Source organism: Triticum urartu, chromosome 2A (genome assembly GCF_056163025.1).
Source record: "Triticum urartu cultivar PI428250 chromosome 2A, HENAU_Tu73, whole genome shotgun sequence".
Lineage (NCBI taxonomy): Eukaryota > Viridiplantae > Streptophyta > Magnoliopsida > Poales > Poaceae > Triticum > Triticum urartu.
Window position 1 is genome coordinate 741,153,941 of NC_141874.1, and position 22,121 is coordinate 741,176,061.

A 22,121-nucleotide genomic window follows, 5' to 3' on the forward strand; every position below is an offset into this window, starting at 1 on the left:
CCAATTCTTGTAGTATATTATATAGCTAAACTCATAGATGCAAATGCTTAACTGATTTTTTTGCATCTGTAACCGTAGAAAATAAATAGCAATTGGGAGAATACGATACTTTGCCTTCCCAAAATAATAGCAATTCTACTTTTGTCCCAAATCAAACTTCTCTAAGTGACCAAGCTTATAAAATTGGCTTGGTTCATAAAGGATCTTATGTGTTTTTTTTTGCAATTTTGGTGTATATTTTTATGAACTTGGTCAAACTTATTATTTTTTCTAAGAAGAAGTCTTACCTAGTACAAAGCTAGAATCACAATTAATTCAAAATAGAGGGAGTGCAATGAGATTGTAATTTACATACTACCTTTGTTTCTGAATATAAGTCTTTTATAGATTCCAATATAGACTACATACAGAGCAAAATGAATGAATCTATACTCTAAAATGCGTCTATATACATCCGTATGTAGTTCGTATTAAAATATCTAAAAGGTTTTATATTTAAAAACAAAGGGAGTATGTTGGCATTAATTACATCCCTTCTTTACCATTGTTCTTTAGTGCTCTTTAATTGACTTCCTCATTTGGATGAAGGGATAAGTCTTAACTTTGAAGTACCTCCTTTTATAGTCATATAATCTTAGGCGCACATTTAAAACTCTCTGAACAATGAAGATGATTACAAGCCTATATAAAGTTCTGTGTCCAATAGCTGATGGCACACACTTGTGTTGCATCCATCATATCGTCTGATGACGATCGTCTCATCATTTGCTGATCTTCTCGCACTCCTCACCATCCTCATATGCCTCCTCCACCGTTGTGGCGCCAACCATGAAGTCGAGTCGGTCGACGGGTCAGGGAATTTGCTGTCGGCTAAGCTGACACTTGTAGGCGGGACGACACAGTTCGGGCCTGATGTCAAGCAGCTCAACCTGACTGCAAGGTAAGTGTGTTTGATCTTCATCCTGATTCGGGAGTTTAATTCATGTTTTTTTCTCTCTACTACTTAAAAAGAATATAGCATTCCGTGTTTCATTTTTTCCCCACCATCCCTTCATCCAATCTTCTTGGTATGAAATCAATCGCTTTCATTTACTTATCTTCTGAATCAATTTCACTTTAATGTATTTACCAACATTCTCACCAAAATATAAGATAAGTGACATGATTTGATAAACATTAATTTGCACAATGGTATTAATATGGGCAAATAAATTAATCACAAGCTTACGTACTAGTGAAATATTAATACCCTATTGAAACGCACGAGCATTGTCCTATCGTTTAAAAGAGGTACAATCACTGACTTGTAGATCACCTAATGCACACAACTCGTATGCCCACTGTTTTAATTTTGATATGACCGGCGGCAGCCTAGAGACGGACAACCAGCTCCACGTGCGCATCACCGACGCCGACCATCAGCGGTGGGAGGTCCCCCAGGACGTCATCCCACGCCCAGAGCCGGCGCTGGAGGACGTCTTGCTACATTCCTCGGGCATGAGCAATGCTTCCTTGCCCGGCAGCAGCACCATGTCCAGCGAGTCTTCAGACCTGACCTTCACCATCCACACCGCCCCGTTCCGCTTCACCGTCTCCCGCCGCTCCACCGGCGACGTCCTCTTCGACACCTCCGCCACACTCGTCTTCAAGAACCGGTATGATACTACACTGTCTTCGACACCTACGACACTCGGCGTAGCTAGTTGATACGTAAGTAGCCAAAGTGGTGATGGGCATGGAACTATAATGCAGGTACTTGGAGGTGACGTCGGCGCTGCCAGCCAAGGGGGCATCTTTGTACGGGCTGGGCGAGCAGACAAAACGGACATTCTGGCTCCAACAGAACGACACGTTCACGATCTGGAACGAGGACCTGGAGAGGTCGGACCTACTGGACATCAACCTCTACAGCTCGCACCCATTCTACATGGACGTGCGCCCCCGCGGCGCTGCCCACGGCGTGCTGCTCCTCAACACCAATGGGATGGACATAAAGTACGGCGGGTCCTACATCACCTACAAGGTGATCGGCGGCGTGCTCGACTTCTACTTCTTCGCCGGGCCCTCCCCGCTCGCCGTCGTCGACCAGTACACCCAGCTCATCGGCCGCCCTGCCCCCATGCCATACTGGTCATTCGGTACGTGCGGTCAATCGTCTAGCTAGTTCTTGGCAGGCATATATCAATCTGCTCTGCTCACCGGATCCACTTTTCTCTTGTAATGCAGGGCTCCACCAACGCAGGTATGGCTACAAGAATGTGGCTGACCTGGAGGGCGTGGTCGCGGGCTATGCCAAGGCCAAGATTCCATTAGAGTCGATTTGGTCGGACATCGACTACATGGACGGCTACCAGGACTTCACACTGGATCCGGTGAACTACCCGGCGAAACTGCTCCGGCCGTTTGTCGACCGGCTCCACAATAGCAGCCAGAAATACGTGGTCATCATTGATCCGGCGATCAAAAAGGAAGCAGCACCTCCTCAAAATGAGGCCGTGGGTTTGTTCCTCCAGCGAAACGGCACCAACTATGTCGGCCGGGTGTGGCCAGGCGAGGTCTACTACCCGGACTTCATGAACCCACGCACTGCTGAGTACTGGGCGCGGAAGATCTCTGAGTTCCGTCGAACCATCCCCGCTGACGGGCTGTGGTGCGACATGAACGAGCCCTCCAACTTCAAGGCCTGGGAGCCGCTCAACGAGTACGACGACTCGCCCTACCGCATCAACAACACCGGCATTCACCGCAACCTTAATAACAAGACCGTGCCGGTCTCCGCGGTGCACTTCAATGGTGTGTCGGAGTACGATGCGCACAACCTCTACGGCCTCCTCGAGTCGCGGGCCACGCATGATGCTCTTCTCAAGGACACGGCACGCCGCCCCTTCGTGCTCAGTCGCACCACGTTCGTCGGCTCGGGGCGCTACACCGCGCACTGGACCGGCGACAATGCCGCACGGTGGGACGAACTCGCGCACTCCATCAACACCATCCTCAACTCTGGCCTTTTCGGCATCCCCATGATGGGCGCCGATATCTGTGGGTTCAACGGCAACACGACTCAGGAGCTCTGCAGCCGCTGGATTCAGCTTGGTGCATTCTACCCGTTCGCGAGGGCTCACGCAGAGAAGACAACCGTCCGGCGAGAGCTCTATGTGTGGGAGCCAACGGCACAATCAGCGAGGAAGGCGTTGGGGATGCGATACCGGATGCTCCCCTACATCTACACGCTCATGTTTGAGGCGCACACAACGGGGGCACCCATAGCGCGCCCGCTCTTCTTCTCCTACCCTCAGGATGCCGACACCTACGGCGTGGACAGGCAGTTCCTGCTAGGCCGTGGCGTGCTTGTCTCACCGGTGTTGGAGGCGGGCGCCACCACCGTGGACGCCTATTTCCCGGCCGGCCGGTGGTTTAGTCTTCACGACCACTCCCCCGCCATCACCTTGCAGACCGGCAAGCGCGTGACGCTCCCGGCGCCAGCGGACTCGGCAAACGTGCACCTTGCCGGCGGCAACATACTACCACTGCAGCAGCCGGGCCTCACCACGTCCGCCACACGCCAAAGCGAGTTCCACCTCCTTGTGGCGCTCGCGGAGAACGGCACCGCCAGGGGTGAGCTGTTCTTGGATGACGGGGAGTCGCCAGAGATGGGCGGGATGGGAGGCAACTGGACCCTGGTGAGATTTAGCTGCAACACGGAGGATAGCAAGGGCATCATCACGACCACGGTGAGTTCCCATGTGGTGCAGAACTCGTACGCACCGAGCCAGACTCTGGTCATCGGCAAGGTGATCTTCATGGGGCTCCCGTCGCCACCAAAGGGGTTCACCGTCTATGTAAACGGCGTTGAGCTCAAGGCAGCCGGCACCAAGTCCCGGACGAATGGAGTGTTCAGTGTCAGTGGGCTGTCGCTGGTCATCGGACAGCAGTTCGAGATCAAGGTCGTCATGTCCCATTAACATCGAGACCATCTGTGGACATTTCTTTATCTGAATAATAAAAACTGAATGTTGGCAGTATCGTTTCCAGTTCTGACTTCTAACATGCATTGTTCTTAATCGGGGAGCTTCTACTCATTTGAGAGAAGCAAATAATGTTTTTTGATCTGAAATTGGTCCTTGAGAATCTTTATGTTGGAGAGGGAACTGTACGGTCTTTCACTCACTAGGACATTTTTAAAATATAAGTCTTTTTAGAGATTTTCATGCAAACTTCATACATAGCAAATGAGTAAACCCACATTCTAAACTATGTCTATATATCTCTATGTGTAGTTTTCATTGAGATCTCTAAAAAGACTTATATTTAGGAACGGAGAGAATACTCTCTTCATCCGAAATTACTTGCTGCAGAAATTAATAAAAATAGATGTATCTGGCTCTAAAAAACGTCTACATACATCTAAAAAACGCCGCTAAACTTGATTAACGGGGTATTTCACACAACCGGTGCATCATGGGAAACACGTTGACAATTAACGGTGCTAGTCTAGCTATTATGGGGAAATACCGAATGATTCCTGGGGACATCTGTCCCCGGAATCTCGCCATTCATTCAGACGTGATCTTCAACCCGTCTATTAGTATACTTTGACTTTCTTTTATATTATCTTTTTCTTTGTTTTGTATTAGATGCCTTCGGACAGCAAGGGCCTATCCTCGCATTTAACCAACGGTAGGTGCTACTCACGGGCCGGCCAACTCACACTGACACGCATTAACCAACTTAGCTTTTCAGTCCGTTTGCCTAGTACTTCCACTACAACACGACTGACATTACAATGTGATCGAAAATGCCTCCAAAAGTCACAAGAACGCCGTTATATATGTGCGCCGGGGCATTTCTGAAAACGCCGCTAAACTTGATTAACGGAAAAACGTAATTATAGCTAGGCGGAAGGTTTATCATGGCTACCTTCTCTCTCTCTGCATCTTTTATTTAATGGAAAGCCTTTCACTCACTAGGACATTTTTAAATATAAGTCTTTTTAGAGATTTTCATGCAAACTTCATACATAGCAAATGAGTAAACCCACGTTCTAAACTATGTCTATATATCTCTATGTGTAGTTTTCATTGAGATCTCTAAAAAGACTTATATTTAGGAACGGAGAGAATACTCTCTTCATCCGAAATTACTTGCTGCAGAAATTAATAAAAATAGATGTATCTGGCTCTAAAAAACATCTACATACATCTAAAAAACGCCGCTAAACTTGATTAACGGGGTATTTCACACAACCGATGCATCATGGGAAACACGTTGACAATTAACGTTGACAATTAACGGTGCTAGTCTAGCTATTATGGGGAAATACCGAATGATTCCTAGGGACATCTGTCCCCGGAATCTCGCCATTCATTCAGACGTGATCTTCAACCCGTCTATTAGTATACTTTGACTTTCTTTTATATTATCTTTTTCTTTGTTTTGTATTAGATGCCTTCGGACAGCAAGGGCCTATCCTCGCATTTAACCAACGGTAGGTGCTACTCACGGGCCGGCCAACTCACACTGACACGCATTAACCAACTTAGCTTTTCAGTCCGTTTGCCTAGTACTTCCACTACAACACGACTGACATTACAATGTGATCGAAAATGCCTCCAAAAGTCACAAGAACGCCGTTATATATGTGCGCCGGGGCATTTCTGAAAACGCCGCTAAACTTGATTAACGGAAAAACGTAATTATAGCTAGGCGGAAGGTTTATCATGGCTACCTTCTCTCTCTCTGCATCTTTTATTTAATGGAAAGCCGCCGCATTAACCAACTTAGCTTTTCAGTCCGTTTGCCTAGTACTTCCACTACAACACGACTGACATTACAATGTGATCGAAAATGCCTCCAAAAGTCACAAGAACGCCGTTATATATGTGCGCCGGGGCATTTCTGAAAACGCCGCTAAACTTGATTAACGGAAAAACGTAATTATAGCTAGGCGGAAGGTTTATCATGGCTACCTTCTCTCTCTCTGCATCTTTTATTTAATGGAAAGCCCACCGGAAGGCTCTATCTTACTCTTATCTCCCAAGCTCGACTCATGGTGGGCTGTCAAATCAAATAATGGCACCGCGCTGGTTAGGCCCATTAGGGGAGGCAGCCTCTCTTGTAGTAGCTGATTTCTGAAGCTAGTTGATTGTTCTCTGTTTATAAGAAGGTCAAACACTTGTTCCCTAAGCGGTATGGGACTAAAACTGCTCAGGCGGAGAGAGACGCAGTCAAAGAACTGACGGGTCAAAGGCCGCCGCCAAATTCCTCCGCCCAGGATGGAGCTTTCGACCTCGACCACCAGCTGTTACGCTCCAGACGCAAATACGTACAGTAAAAGATTGCAGCCGCTCTCGTCCGATTGCAGCCTAATTTTTTCATCCAAGCTGATCAAAGCTCGTTCCTTGCGAGGCGTTATGAGAAACGCCTCCAAAGCTCTTCGATGTGAGGCATTCTTGAAAAATGCCTCCGAAGCTCATTCGATGCGAGACGTTCGGGAGAAAGGCCTCCAAATCTCGTTCGATGCGAGGCGCTCTGAAAAAAGTGCCTTGGAAGCTACGTCAAGATAGAGGCGATTTTGGAAAATGCCTTCTAATACATAGTTTTGGGGCGTTTAGATAAAACGCCCTTAATAAAGTGCCTTCTAATGACGTCTGTGTTGTAGTGTTCTTGTCTCAACAGCGTCGACAAATTTTGAGTAGCGTAACGAAGTCCTTGAGCACAACTCTGTACTTTAAATGCGACCAGATATATTAATCAGCCTACTATTCATTTCATCTTATTCGCTAACACCTTTTCACCATTTGCCTACTGCACACACATTTTATTTATAAAAACTGATTTGAAAAATGTTAGGGAAAAGATATGTAGTAATAAAATTGATGCCGCATGTTAAGAAAAAGTTCATACATACCAGGAAATACTTTGACCCCATATTAAAAAAATACTTTAGAGAAAAATTACCCCTTTGTTACAGAATTTTTCCTATGTTCTGGAAAATATCATGACAGTTTGAAAAAAAATGTCCATTTACATGTTAATGAAAAAAATTCTCATTACTCCTACATGTTAATGGAAAATGTTCATCTAGAAATAAATTATCATTATCCGTTGACTGCTCCATTTCATGTACATGATCAAGAATATATATTCGTAATTGTGAAATTGGTTTGTGTTGTGAGAAAAGAATAGATTCTGATATAAAGACTAAGAAAGTATTCAATTAATACATACATGAGTTTATCGCCGAACAAAGTTATTTTTTGAAAAGTTATTGTAGATATATTTTCGAAAAAAGTTTTGTCTTCCAAATTTGACTTCTGTTTCAGAACATGTAGACTTATATTTCATCTAGAAGACCATATTACCGACATATTTATTCCTGTTCCAACTAATCGGCCGCATCCAATTTAATTTGAACCAACTTCCAATTCAACGGACCTCGCAAAAAAGAAACTTCCAATTCAATAGATAACAACTTAGTAAATACATTCCCTGACACATGCACCGTTCTGTCTCAGTAACAGAACATTTAACTGCAGTGGCTGCAAAACGCGTCTTGCTACTGTGCGGGATGATGTCCTCTCATGTGCCAAGCGACGTACTACAACACTGTTCTTCTCAAGTATATCCACTTCCACACCTGCACTGCCTTCCGTATATCATAAATCGCTACTTTAGCAACGCATCGTGATGCACTTGTTGATGATCTAGATACCGGGGACATATAGTGCCAGGGACCAAACGTCCGCCTCCAGCTATTATGTCGTTTTCTAAAGAGGAAGAGGCGTGAGCTGTATGCTAGGAACGAGAATCTTCCATCAGGTAGCATATGAACTTAGTGCATGTTTTTGGGTCGCGCGATGGTAGCATGTGAATTGATGTGCATCATATTCCACACCCGTAAGAAAGGAGCTGTTCGTCGTATCGTACAATACTAAAAAGGTAGTTGTTCGATCTATAAAAAAACTGGTCTTGGTAGTACCATCACTTGTCTGCCCATGTTTTTCTGAGTTGGCAATGGGAAAGGAGCGGCACACTTGCTCTGAGTTGTGTGCCTGTGCCTAGTGCCTCCTATCTCACGGAGGCGCCAGAGGCCTATACCTGCTGCCTACCCTGTGCCCTACATCTCCCTAGCAGGAAGAGTACATTACTAATTAGCTTGGCAAGTGGCCGGCTAAAGCAAGCTCCTGCTGCAAATGCTTTGTAGTTCGTCAGACCACCGCACGAATCTATGAGGAACAACTCCTAACATGCAAGGAGGGTCCGCTTCATCTAGGGTTTGGGCGATGGGCGCTTCCCCACCGCTGCCGCCTAAACTATCCGACGGAAGCAAATCGGATCGCCGGGAGGATTCCTCTCGGGCCACGAATCTGATGTACACGGTGTCTACGAGTCTAAGCCGTATCCATCAGGAGTCAGTACACGCCACGCGTGAGGGACGCCCGACTTGGCCCGGGGATACAAAAACCCTAGACCCTGATCGCCGCTCCTCACGAAATCTGGGAAGGAGTGCAAAACCTCCAGATCAATACACGAGCAAAAGCCGCCGCAAGCACGAGATGTCTCCGATCGATCCTAAGGCGATGGGTGGGGTGATCATGGCGGATCCGGTGAGGATCCTGTCCACCCGAAGCCCGTCGGTGGTGGGGCGATCGTGATGTCGAGACATGCGGCCGCGCATGTGGATCGGAAGGAGGACAGGCAGGAGAATAGTAATTGGGATGGGCCAACAGCGGAAGGTGTCATGCCGGAGGGAGCGGAAGATCAGATTGCAGGTGAGGTGGACATGGACAACATCGCCTTTGTTGCGGTTGACCTAGAAGATGATGACGAGGATGAAGAGGTGGATGCTGGGGCCAGATGGAGGCTCATGGCTTTATATAGATCGCAACAACGACCAAGCACAAAGACTCTGGCCCTATTTGGTTTAGCTTTTATCGACGGATTCCGTTGCCGCGCAGCAGAATCTGAATCAAAGGGCGAACCCAGCAGAATCCGATTTCAGAAATCCGCTGCCAAAATCTGAACTAAAAGCGGAAGCAGCCCAGGACGTGCTTTCCAAAATCTGATTCCGCCGCGGGCCAAAAATCTGAAAAAGCTGTATCAGCTGGTTTGCCAAATGACCTACATCTTTTTCACATCAGATTTTCCACAGCTGTTTTCCCACAACAGAGTTTCCACAACTGCTTCTACAAATCCACAACCGAACCAAACAGGGCCTCTGTCGGGTCACTTTGAGAAAATTTGGCAATTGCGCACGGGAGTCGATTTTAAGCCGGTAAAGAACAACTACTACATTGTCTCTCTGTTCTTGGAGGGGGATTTTCGGTTTGTGGCGAGGGGGGCCGCGGATTTATGATGGAGATGCACTGTTAGTTACCCCGTTCAATGGTGGTGAGCAACCTTCTGAGACCATGCTTGAGGCTGTACCGGTCTGGCACTAGTGCAGAACCGGGCAATAGCACCGGTTCGTAAGGCCCTTTAGTGCCGGTTCGGTAACCGGCACTAAAGTATGGGCACTAAAGGCCCCCCTTTAGTACCGGTTCAGCACGAACCGGTGCTAAAGGGCAACCACGTGGCACGAGCCAGCTCCGGAGGTGCGTAGGACATTAGTACCGGTTGGTAACACCAACCGGTACTAAATGTTTGGGTGTGTTTTGGTTTTATTTTTTATTTTTACTTTAATTTTGTGTTTTCAATTTAATTTAGTGATTGTTTTACATTATAATGAGTTGTTAAATCAATAGGTGAAAGTACCGCAGATTAGTTTGAATGGATGCATGTGGATCCTAGCTAAGTCATCAAGTATATGCCATATCCATATTATATATACTTGATCACCTAATTAAGTGATCGAGGTAATATGGATATGGCATATACTTGATCACTTAGCTAGAATCCATCCAGTTGAAACTAATCTGCGGTTTCTTTCATAAATGATATAATAACTCATCATCATCATCATCATCATATTAATATAAAAACTCTTGCATCATATATATCATCACCAACAACAATTTTCATAGCTAGCTAAAAATCATCATATAATAGTCGTCTCATTACCACTACTTAATCATCATATAGTCATTACCGCTATCTAATCACCACCAACACTAGCTTAAAGAAGAAACATTCACTTGTACCAGAAGCCAAGATATCATCGAGTTCAACATGGTAATGATATTATAAGTGTTCATAACACCACAAAAGCAAATCACTCTTTCAGATTAGGTTCAGGACGAAGAACACAGACATGAGAGGACAAGTACTAAGAGCATGAACTAGCTAATCACTCATGCTGCTCTCTCTCAGGTAAAATAGCATAGAACATGTATAGCTTTCCTGATTCATCATATTGGAGCATGCAGATGAACCTGTCTCCTAATCGTGGGTTGCGCTTCTGATTGCTGCCCCCTAGTACTTCTCTGCGATCGTTCACAATTTTGCTCCAGTCTCTTACTATTAAGCATTCCTCGCTATTAGAAATCCTGAATGCACTAAAGTGCATTGTAGGATATCTTGGCCGTAAGCTAACAACATTCATGGTACCTTTAGTCTCGATCCAATCAGGCACAACATTCATCGGGAGTCCCTGTTGAAGAACATCGTATAGTAACATACTTAGCAATAAAGTTTAGCTTAAAAAAATAATGTATGCAAAAGATGCACTGAGGAGAAATAGTAGAAATCTTACCATCTTTCCTAAATATATGTGACCGTACTTCAGTACGAACACTATTGGTCACACGTTTTGAGTACTAACATTTCTAAGTGCAGGAAAAAAATTTGTCTTGACAGCATCAAGATCCTCAAGTCATGAAACATAATGACTTGTCTCCTAGCAGTTTAGTTCAGCCCCGGGACAGTGGACGGTCCTGTCTACCAAGCGTCGGACATGTTTGCTTGATTGGAAATAAGGTGTCAATATAAATTACTTGTCAACTCTTTTTGAATAAACAATATCGAAGGCATAAATATGGTTGAGAAACTCACATAATGGTAGAACTGGAGGCGTCTGCACATCGATCCAGATGTCTCTATTACCTTCAATATCATCATCCAGACGAATATCAAAGCTGATAACCATATCCGGCTCAAATGCATAAGCCTTGCATAGTGCTTTCCAAGTTTTGCATTCAAAATAGGTGTATGTGTCTGCATTGTATAATTTGACGTTGAAGGTATAACCATGCTCGGTCTTCAAGTAAACTTTTTTTTATCTCCATAGTTTTGTTAGGACTGAAACCTATCTTATCCAAGACAAAAATTCTTGCATGGCAGGGGATACGCTGTAGAATAGTGAAAAAAATTAAAATTAAAAGTTGAAGCAAATGAAGCATAAGTCATGCTTAATTATGAAAAAAGACTTGTCGTTCTGACTTACTGTATCCACTTCGAAGTTCTCATCCAGCTTGATGCTGAAGCGCCTATCATCAACTAGAAAATTTCTGCCGCACAGGCCGCGCTGGTCTTCGCAGTATTCACACATAATGAAATCGTGTTCGTCGTCAGACGACATTCCTATGTTCATAGGTGAAACATTAAACACTTATTAGTTCTATTAATTCAACTAGTTCAACTAATTAATTCAACTAAGCACTTACGAAAAATATACCTAAATAAAGTAGCTCAACTAATTCAACTAACTAGTTCAACTAATTAATTCAACTAATTCAACTAAACTAGTTCTATTAATTTTCTTACTAAAAATAAGATAACTAGTTTTATATAGTAAAATGTTAATTACATAATCAGATCTCATATAACTAAAAATAAGGTAGCTAGTTCTATATAGTAAAATGTTCATATATATGTGAAACATTAAACACTTACTAGTTCTATTAATTCAACTAAATAAACTAGTTCTATTAATTTTCTTACTAAAAAAATATAAAGTAGCTATATATAGTAATATTTTAATTAGGTCATCAAATCTCATATATACCTAAATTTTCTTACTAAAAATAAACTAGTACTAATTCAACTAGCTAGTTCAACTAAGCATTTACTAAAAATAAACTAGTTATATTAATTCAACTAGTTCAAATAATCTCATATACCTAATTAATTAATATCTAGCTAATTCATCTAACAAATGACATTAATATTTAACTTCTCTATCTAATTCATATAACATTAACATTCTAACATTCTTATCTAGGTAATTCATCTAATTCGACCATCTAATTAACAATTTGACATGCATTAATCTAAAAAACAGAAACATAAAATAAGTAAAAAAAATGTGTGTGTGTGTGCGCGCGTGCGTGCGTGTATGTAGTTGTGTGTGTGTGTGCGTGTGTGTATGATCGAGGGCGGCAGGGGCGATACGGCAACGACGGGGAGCGGCGGGGCGGCGAGGGCGATGGCGAGCGGCGGGGGCGGCGACGACGACGTACAGCGCGCGGCGGGGACGGCGACGACGGGCGGCGAGGACGGCGCGCGATGGGTGACGGCGCGGCGGCGGCGGCGATATCGGGCGATGAAGCAGTTGGATAGAAGACGGACGGCGCGCGGATGAAAACTGGATTTTTCATAAGTGCCATATATATAGGAGCGACCTTTAGTACTGGTTGGAGTCACCAACCGGTACTAAAGGCCAATTTTCGCCAGGCCAAGGGGCGGGAAGCGGACCCCTTTAGTACCGGTTCGTGCCACGAACCGGTACTAAAGGCCCACTCATTAGTACCGGTTGGAGCCACCAATCGGTACTAAAGGTGTTGCGCTGCCACCCGCGGTGCACAATATTTAGTCCCACCTCGCTAAGCGAAGGGCAGCCGCACTGGGTTGTAAACCGACCGCGCCTGCTCCTTCGAACTCCTCTATATATCAGGCTTCTGGGCCTAACTATGACGCGCTGCCCTGTGAGCCTGCCGGACCTTCTGGGCCTGAATTTGCACACCCTAGGTCTGGCAGGCCCACTGGGTAGCGCGCCAACAATTGTTTTTATAGTTTTTTCTTTTCTGCATTATTTATTTTATTCTATTTATTTTTGAGTAATTTTTTATATAGTTTTTTTCTTTTCTGCATTATTTATTTTCTTCTATTTATTTTTGAGTAATTTTTTTATATAATTTTTTCCTTTTCTGCTTTATTTATTTTCTTCTATTTATTTCTGAGTAATTTTTTCTGTATTTAGTTTCTTTGTGACCCTCTCTACTCTTTTGCACATGCTATGCGGGTGAAAGTGAAATGATGATACCATGGCAAGTTTCAACATTTTCATAGTTCATTTTGTAGTGATTTTCAATTTCACGGTCATTTAGCTCTCTAAACAAATCGGTAAATGACTGAAAAACAACAAATGATGTCAGAACGTGTTGGAAATTGATGACGCCGCTTTGAATGCTGCTTACTGAACGCAAAAGAAGTTGGGATTTAAAATAAGTATAAACAACATTGAAGTAACCTTGTAACAGATGAGTTCTCGTCCGAAACCCTGATACTCCGAAAGACGTTGTCCAGTTTGTACATGAAGTGCATCCAGCTTTAATGTGACCCTCTCTACTCTTTCGCACATGCTATGCGGGTGAAATGATGATACCATGCCAAGTTTCAACATTTTCAGAGTTCATTTTGTAGTGATTTTCAGTTTCACGGTCATTTAGCTCTCTAAACAATTCGGTAAATGACTGCAAAACAACAAATGATGTCAGAACGTGTTGGAAATTGACGACGTCGCTTTGAATGCTGCATACTAAACGCAAAAGAAGTCCGGAGTTCAAATAAGTTTAAAAAACATTGAAGTGCCCGTGTAACCGATGAGTTCTCGTCCGAAACCCTGATACTCCGAAAGAGATTGTCCAGTTTGTACATGAAGTGCATCCAGTTTTTGCCGTGACCCTCTCTACTTTTTCACACATGCTATGCGGGTGAAATGATGATACCATGCCAAGTTTCAACATTTTCAGAGTTCATTTTGTAGTGATTTTCAATTTCACGGTCATTTAGCTCTCTAAACAAATCGGTAAATGACTGAAAATAACAAATGATGTCAGAACGTGTTGGAAATTGATGAGTCGCTTTGAATGCTGCATACTAAATGCAAAAAAGTCTGGAGTTCAAATAAGTTTTAAAAAAATGAAGTGCCCGTGTAACAGATGAGTTCTCGTCTGAAACCGTGATACTCCGAAAGAGATGTCCAGTTTGTACACGAAGTGCGTCCAGTTTTGAAGTGAGTGGAGAGAGTGAGGGGCGGCCGGCGGGGGAGGACCGGCGCGGGGGATTGAGGGGGAGACCGAGTGAGTGGAGAGAGTGAGGGCGTAAACATGTAAAAATATACATAAAAAATACATTGATTATCAATGATCTTTTTGCGTACAATCTGAATTGTCAATATGAGTCCTCAACGGTTTAGAAACCGGTGAAGACGCATATTGCGACCACAAATTCTACACATAGAGTTCAATGAAGACCAAGTGCTTGTGATAGTTTGAGAAGTAACATATTTAAGGTGGTAAAAATCTTTCTAGGGGAGCGAGGTGGGACTAAAAACAGCCTGCCACAACCTCTTTACTACCGGTTCATGCCACGAACCGGTACTAAAGGTGTTGATCGGGCCCCGGCCTCTTTAGTACCGGTTCGTGGCATGAACCGGTACTAAAGGTTCGCAATGAACCGGTAGTAAAGATCTCCTCCCGCCTAGCCGTTTGAACCGACACTAATGGATACATTAGTGCCGGCTCAAATGCAAACCGGGACTAATGTGTCTCACATTTGACCCTTTTTCTACTGGTGTGGGTTCGAGTTTTTGATGTGCCTTGGAAGAAACAGACTAGTGTTTATGGAGAAGCTCTGGGAGGTACTCTAGAGGTTATGGAAGTGGATGTTCCTCAGGTAGGCCATGGTACACGGGAGTTCCTCCGAGTGAGGGTGAAGTTGCCTTATAACAGGAGGTTGTAGAAGGAGGTGACGCTGGAGTATAATGCAAAGGGTGCCATCAAACATCTGAAACTTAAGCTTAAGTACGAGAGGGTGCCGCACTTTTGTTTTCATTGTGGTTTCATGGGACATGACAAAGAAGCTTGTGAGAAAAAGAGGATTGGGCTTCCCACCACGGCTTATGACTCCACGCTAAGGTGCTCCCCATTCAAAAAGTATGACCACCGGGCCGTCTTTACGCCATCGCCAGGGCAGCCGAGAGCGAGACGGAGTATGGACTTTTCCTTGGGTAGTGCGTCATCGGCTACCCGTGCACCGACACAGGAGAATGCAAGGGAGGATGATCGAGGGTCACATGAAATACCAACCAGAGTTGATGCTGAGGACGGTTTTGAGGAGGAGGCACATGCACCACAGTAGGAGGATGATCAGCTGGCAAATCACGTGGAGAAGCTGCGCTTGAGATTGGCTACGGAACGACTGGAGTGTAGCAAGGTACAACGTATGAAACAATGGTTTGAGGCACAAGAGCATGAGTCGGGGAAGGGGCCAGTGAAACCCCGGAAGAAGAAGGTTACAACACAACCTAAAAAAGTTGCTGCAACAAAGAAGGCTGGGGCGCTAGTGATCCGTGACAAGCCTATGCATGGTGGATGACATGATTCCAGCGATGTGGGGGCTGGACTCGCTCCAAGTTTCCTTTGGCAGTGTTGTGGACTCAATGGACTATAATGATTCCATCCTGGGGAAGCGGCATATATCCGGGAGCCTCCCAGTTGAGCTCACTGCGATGGAGGGTAAAGGGGTTGTGCCCTATGAGGAGGGGACAGAAGGTGGCAAGCAAAAGAAAGGAAAGAAGGATCGGTGTGACACAGATGATGACGCGAGTAGTGCGGGTGTGGAAGGAATGAAGGAGGCAACTAGCCATGGGGCCGCTAGTAAACTGACGGGGCCAAGTGTGGTGCCCTGTCAGGAGCAATGAATTCCCTAGTGTGGAACTGTCGAGGGGCAGGGAACCATCGCACAGTTCGTGACTTACAGGCTCTGTGTAGAGCCAATTCCCCGAGGATGGTGTTTTTGTGTGAGACTAGACAACAACTACATAAGATGAAGAGATTGCGTAATCGGTTAGGGCTCCGTGGTTTTGATGGCATAAGTAGGAATGGAAAGAGTGGTGGTTTAGCGCTTTTTTGGGATGATTCTATGTATGCCAGTGTTCAAGATATAAACGACAGATGTATTGATGTGTTTATTCGAGTTTCTCCTTCCGAACCACTTTGGCGAGTCACTTTTGTGTATGGTGAACCGAGGGTGGAAAATCGACACCTCATGTGGGAGAGTTTGTGTAGGCTAAGGAACACGTCCGAGCTGCCATGGCTCGTTTGTGGGTGATTTCAACGAGGCACTGTGGGACTATGAGCACATGTCCATGACGGCGAGGCCGCAACCCCAAATGATGGCCTTTCGTGACTGTTTTGAAGTGTGTCAGTTGGTGGATTTGGGCTTCTCGGGATATCCCTTCACATACGATAATAAACGGAGTGGCCAGGTAAATGTGCAGGTGCGTTTGAACAGGGCGGCGGCGGACAATGCTTGGAGGGATCTTTTTCCGGAAGCGGCGGTTATCCACCTTACGTCACCTCGGTCGGATCATCGTTCGTTACTTCTGCGGTGTGTACAGGATACAAGTGTGAGGATTGCTAAAGCGAGGTGCTATGAGGTCATGTGGGAGAGGGAGGCCTCTCTGGCGGAGGTGGTCGAGGCGGCCTGGGCCGCTTCGGATGTGAAGGGTGACCTGGGCAGTGTAACCGCGACTCTGAAAGCAACCATGGCAAAGTTGCATGAATGGAGCAACAAAACAGTTGGCAATGTCACAAGAGAGATTGAGAAGTCGAGGACGAGGCTAGAAGAACTTCATAATATGAATGCCGACCGCAGTGAATTGCGCAAGGAATCTGATCACATGGATGAACTTCTGTACAAGGAGGAGATGATGTGGCTGCAACGCTCTAGAATGGAGTGGCTAAAACATGGTGACCGAAATACAAAATTCTTTCATAGGAAAGCAAAATGGAGAGCCCATAAAATAGGATTAAAGGCCTCCAGGATGACCTGGGGATCCTTCATTCTGAGCAGGACGTCATGTCAGGTATGGCCATGAGCTATTTTCAAAACTTGTTTCAAGCTGACCCTGGTTTAGCTCCTCATACAGTGGTAAATCTCTTTGAGCCTGTCATTACGGAGGAGATGAACGCCAAGTTATGTGAAGATTTTTCAGACAAGGAAATCAGTGATGCTCTTTTCCAGATGGGCCCTCTAAAGGCCCCAGGCCCAGACGGGTTCCCGGCGAGGTTTTTCCAACGGCATTGGGGTATGATGAAAAATGGCATTATTGAGGCAGTCAGACAGTTTTTCAGCTTCGGGGTGATGCCAGAGGGCGTCAACAATACCACCATTGTGCTCATTCCAAAGGTGGATAACCCCCAACGCTTATCAGAGTTCCGACCCATCAGTCTCTGTAACGTGATATACAAGATCATATCAAAATGCTTGGTGAACCGGTTGAGACCTATACTTGGGGACATCATCTCTGAGGAGCAGAGCGCGTTTGTGCCTGGCAGACTCATAACAGATAATGCTTTCATTACCTTTGAATGTACTCACTATATTAAGCAGGAAAATGACCCTAATAAAGCCTTTTGTGCTTATAAGGTGGATCTCTCTAAGGCGTATGATCGGGTAGATTGAACTTTCTTGGAGCAAATGATGAGGAGGCTGGGTTTTGCGGATCAGTGGGTGAGATGGATTATGACTTGTGTCACCTTGGTCCGTTACTGTTGCAACGTTAATGGAGCCCTGTCAGATTGATTTTCACCATCGCGTGGGCTTCGGCAAGGAGATCCTCTATCACCATTCTTATTTCTTTTTGTGGCGGATGGCTTGGCAGCGCTCTTGAAGCAGGGTGTTGTCTCTCGGCGAATTACACCACTAAGGGTCTGTCCACAAGCTCCTGGTATTTCACATCTTATGTTTGCAGATGATACACTTTTATTCTTTCGTGCAAGCGAACAGGAAGCTCTACACATCAAGGATGCTTTGGACACCTTTGCACAGGCCACGGGTCAGCTAATCAACCCACAGAAGTGCTCAATCCTCTTCTGTGAGCAATGTCGGGGGGCTGACCGTGATGCAGTGGTACACGCTTTGGAGGTACAACAACAAGGCTTCGAGGAATGTTACCTAGGCCTGCCCACGCCAAATGGCCGCATGTCTAAGGGGAAGTTTCAGAACATCGAGCAGAAATATATGAAGCGTATGGTGGATTGGGATGCATCGCAACTCGCGCAAAGTGGAAGAGAGGTTCTTATCAAGTCCATTGCTCAAGCCATTCCAACTTACATCATGAGTGTCTTTAAGCTGCCGACGGCCACATGTGAAGATCTGATGCGGATGATCCGTAATTTTTTTTGGGGAGTGGAGAAGGGGAAGAGGAAGATGCATTGGCGGGCATGGGTTCATCTGATAAAACCTAAGGCGCAGGGAGGGCTGGTATTCCGTGATCTTCGACTATTTAACCAGGCTCTTCTGGCACGCCAAGCTTGGTGACTTCTAACGAGCCCGGACATCCTGTGTGCCCGACTGCTGAAAGCATGTTACTACCCACAGGGCAATCTGGAAGACACGGTTTTCTCAAGCGCGACATCGGTTACTTGGCAGGCGATACACCATGGACTTGAGCTATTGAAAAAAGGACTGATCTGGCGGGTAGGGAATGGGAGGGCCATCAAGATTTGGCGTGATAGTTGGATACCAAGGAATGGAAGCGGGAAGCCAGTCACCCCTCAAGGACGATGCCGGATACGTCGTGTTAGCGACTTGCTGGACAACCATGGAGCATGGAATATGGATCTAGTTCGGAGCATTTTTTTTCCGGTTGATGCGGAGGTGATTGCAACAATCAAAACCTCTCCTAGGTTGGGGGAGGATTTGCTGGCATGGGCACTGGAGCACAGTGGGAACTTCACTGTAAGGAGCGCGTATCGGCTTGCAATTGAGCATCATCTTCGATTCTCTTCAGTCGCGGCGAGCAGGGCACCGGACGGGCGACGAGCCGTCTGGGCTTTTATTTGGAGGTGCCCTGCTCCTCGTAAGGTTCAAATCTTCACTTGGCAGCTGCTCACGGACTGTCCGCCCACTTGGGTTAATAAGCGTCGTCGAGGTCTCGAGGTATCTGACAAATGCCCTCTCTGTGCCTTGGAGCCGGAGGACACGTTCCATGCCTTTTGCAGGTGCCCGTTGGCGGTTGCGCTCTGGCAAACAATGGTGAACCAGTGGCGAATACCGAATGTCGCCTCCTTCCGCGGGACGGGAACAGAGTGGCTTGCCCAAGCCCTTTGCGACCTGCCGGATATGGAGAGGATGGAGCTCATGATGACATTGTGGCGATGTTGGTATGTTCGCAACGAGCTGGTGCACCAAAAGAAGCCGCCGACGATCGAAGTGTCCAAACGCTTCCTCACCAGCTACGTCGACTCATTGGTGGGGCTTTAGAACACTCCGGAGGCGGACCTTAGTAAGGGGAAGCAGGTGGTGGATACGCTTGCCCGAAATGGCTCATGCAGCAGGAAGCCCGAGCGCCGTCTGTGCCGCTGCACTGGTCCAGGCCAGCCACGGGGTGGGCAAAGCTCAACGTTGATGGCTCCTTTAGTGCCACGGGTGGAGAGGTCGGAACGAGCATGATCCTCCGCAGCGACACCGGTGATATCATTTTCTCTTCCTGCAGTGAACTATGGACATGCTCTGATCCCCTTGAGGCCGAGCTAGATGCATGCATGGAGGGGCTCAACCTGGCGCTGCAGTGGACTCCGTTGCCTATTGTGATGGAAACAGACTGTTCGGTAGCACTACATGCAATATTAGCACCGGTGCCAGACAGATCTCATTTTGCTATGATCCTCGACCAGGTTAGACGATTGATGTCAGGAGGTAGAGAAGTAAAGCTAGTTCATGTACGTAGAGAGCAGAATGGTGTGATCCACTATCTTGCAAACTACGGTAGAGTTCATAAACGTAAAGTTGTATGGCTGGGATCGGGACCGGAGGAGGTCCCGGATTTGTGTAAGGCTGAGGCACTTTCTGTGTGAGAAATGAAATTTTCTTTCACCCGCAAAAAAGACCACCGCACGAATCTGAACGGACCTCGATGGAAAGGATAAAAGGGAGTTAGGACTCCCGGGTGTTGTCACGCCTTTTCGGAGAGTGGCCTTTCAACACCTGAGTATTAGTACACCCTACTATCTGGACCATTCGTGCAGAACCCCGCTCGTCGACATCTGTGCCACGTCCTGTACCACCAACTTCATTAGTAGGCTAGTAGAATGTAAATCGCCTGAGATTGTCACTGCTAGGAGAGATGCAACTGTTGGTTTCAAATCTGGCATATCTCATGGTACGGGTCCTAAGCTAGGCGTCTTGGAGCGATGGTAACATCGACACAGGATTTTACCCAGGTTTGGGCTCTCTTGAAGAGATAATACCCTATGTCCTGCTTTTGATTTTATTGATATGAGGATAGTACATATTACAGGTGCTAAAACTCGGAGGTGCCGTAGTTTCGGTGCTTGATCGGTCGGGCCGTGAAGACGTACGACTACATCAACCGCGTTGTCATAACGCTTCCGCTGTCGATCTACAAGGGTACGTAGATCACACTCTCCCCTCTCGTTGCTATGCATCACCATGATCTTGCGTGTGCGTAGGAATTTTTTTTTGAAATTACTACGTTACCCATCAGTGGCATCCGAGCCTAGGTTTTATGTGTTGATGTTATATGCACGAGTAGAACACAAGTGAGTTGTGGGCGATATAAGTCATACTGCTTACCAGCATGTCATACTTTGGTTCGGCGGTATTGTTGGACGAAGCGGCCCGGACCGACATTACGCGTACGCTTACGCGAGACCGGTTCTCCCGACGTGCTTTGCACATAGGTGGCTTGCGGGTGACAGTTCTCCAACTCTAGTTGAACCGAGTGTGGCTACGCTCGGTCCTTGCGAAGGTTAAAACAGCACCAACTTGACAAACTATCGTTGTGGTTTTGATGCGTAGGTAAGATTGGTTCTTGCTTAAGCCCGTAGCAGCCACGTAAAACTTGCAACAACAAAGTAGAGGACGTCTAACTTGTTTTTGCAGGGCATGTTGTGATGTGATATGGTCAAGACATGATGCTGATTTTATTGTATGAGATGATCATGTTTTGTAACCGAGTTATCGGCAACTGGCAGGAGCCATATGGTTGTCGCTTTATTGTATGCAATGCAATCGCGCTGTAATGCTTTACTTTATCACTAAGCGGTAGCGATAGTTGTGGAAGCATAAGATTGGCGAGACGACAACGATGCTACGATGGAGATCAAGGTGTCGCGCCGGTGACGATGGTGATCATGACGGTGCTTTGGAGATGGAGATCATAGGCACAAGATGATGATGGCCATATCATATCACTTATATTGATTGCATGTGATGTTTATCTTTTATGCATCTTATCTTGCTTTTATTGAAGGTAGCATTATAAGATGATCTCTCACTAAAATTATCAAGAAGTGTTCTCCCTGAGTATGCACCGTTGCGAAAGTTCTTCATGCTGAGACACCACGTGATGATCGGGTGTGATAGGCTCTACGTTCAAATACAACGGGTGCAAAACATTTGCACACGTGGAATACTCAGGTTATACTTGACGAGCCAAGCATATACAGATATGGCCTCGGAACACGGAGACCGAAAGGTCGAGCGTGAATCATATAGTAGATATGATCAACATAGTGATGTTCACCAATGAAACTACTCCATCTCACGAGATGATCGGACATGGTTTAGTTGATTTGGATCACGTGATCACTTAGAGGATTAGAGGGATGTCTATATAAGTGGGAGTTCTTAAGTAATTTGATTAATTGAACTTAAATTTATCATGAACTTAGTACCTGATAGTATCTTGCTTATGTATGTTTGATTGTAGATAGATGGCCCGTGCTGTTGTTCCATTGAATTTTAATGCGTTCCTTGAGAAAGCAAAGTTGAAAGATGATGGTAACAATTACACGGACTGTGTCTGTAACTTGAGGATTATCCTCATTGCTGCACAGAAGAATTACGTCCTGGAAGCACCCCTGGGTGCCAGGCCTGCTGCTGGAGCAACACCAGATGTTATGAACGTCTGGCAGAGCAAAGCTGATGACTAC

The 22,121-nt window shown here is 45.8% G+C and overlaps 2 protein-coding genes across 2 annotated transcripts; both read left to right on the forward strand.

Annotated features, from left to right (window-relative positions):
• The first annotated feature begins 728 nt into the window (after nucleotides 1-728).
• On the forward strand, nucleotides 729-4,039 carry LOC125530010 (putative alpha-glucosidase Os06g0675700). Its single transcript, XM_087540361.1, has 4 exons — nucleotides 729-940; nucleotides 1,371-1,655; nucleotides 1,753-2,138; nucleotides 2,227-4,039. The coding sequence occupies exons 1-4, from the start codon at nucleotides 747-749 to the stop codon at nucleotides 3,960-3,962; spliced, it is 2,601 nt and encodes an 866-aa protein (XP_087396487.1). The 5' UTR covers nucleotides 729-746; the 3' UTR covers nucleotides 3,963-4,039.
• A 12,561-nt stretch (nucleotides 4,040-16,600) lies between these two features.
• Nucleotides 16,601-19,428, forward strand: LOC147987516 (uncharacterized). Its single transcript, XM_087542413.1, has 5 exons — nucleotides 16,601-16,910; nucleotides 17,090-17,533; nucleotides 17,915-18,426; nucleotides 18,956-19,029; nucleotides 19,167-19,428. Exons 1-5 carry the CDS (start codon nucleotides 16,601-16,603, stop codon nucleotides 19,426-19,428), a joined length of 1,602 nt encoding a protein of 533 aa, XP_087398539.1.
• The last annotated feature ends 2,693 nt before the right edge of the window (nucleotides 19,429-22,121 follow it).

Excerpts from the sequence above, each read along its gene's own strand:
- LOC147987516 (XM_087542413.1), top strand. The coding sequence starts at position 16,601 with ATGTGGGAGAGGGAGGCCTCTCTGGCGGAGGTGGTCGAGGCGGCCTGG. Across the intron at positions 17,534-17,914 it reads TGCTTTCATTACCTTTGAAT|ATGATACACTTTTATTCTTT; the intron begins GTACTCACTATA and ends TTATGTTTGCAG. Across the intron at positions 19,030-19,166 it reads GGTGCCCTGCTCCTCGTAAG|GTGCCCGTTGGCGGTTGCGC; the intron begins GTTCAAATCTTC and ends TGCCTTTTGCAG.
- LOC125530010 (XM_087540361.1), top strand. The coding sequence starts at position 747 with ATGACGATCGTCTCATCATTTGCTGATCTTCTCGCACTCCTCACCATC. Across the intron at positions 941-1,370 it reads CAGCTCAACCTGACTGCAAG|CCTAGAGACGGACAACCAGC; the intron begins GTAAGTGTGTTT and ends GACCGGCGGCAG. Across the intron at positions 1,656-1,752 it reads ACACTCGTCTTCAAGAACCG|GTACTTGGAGGTGACGTCGG; the intron begins GTATGATACTAC and ends ACTATAATGCAG.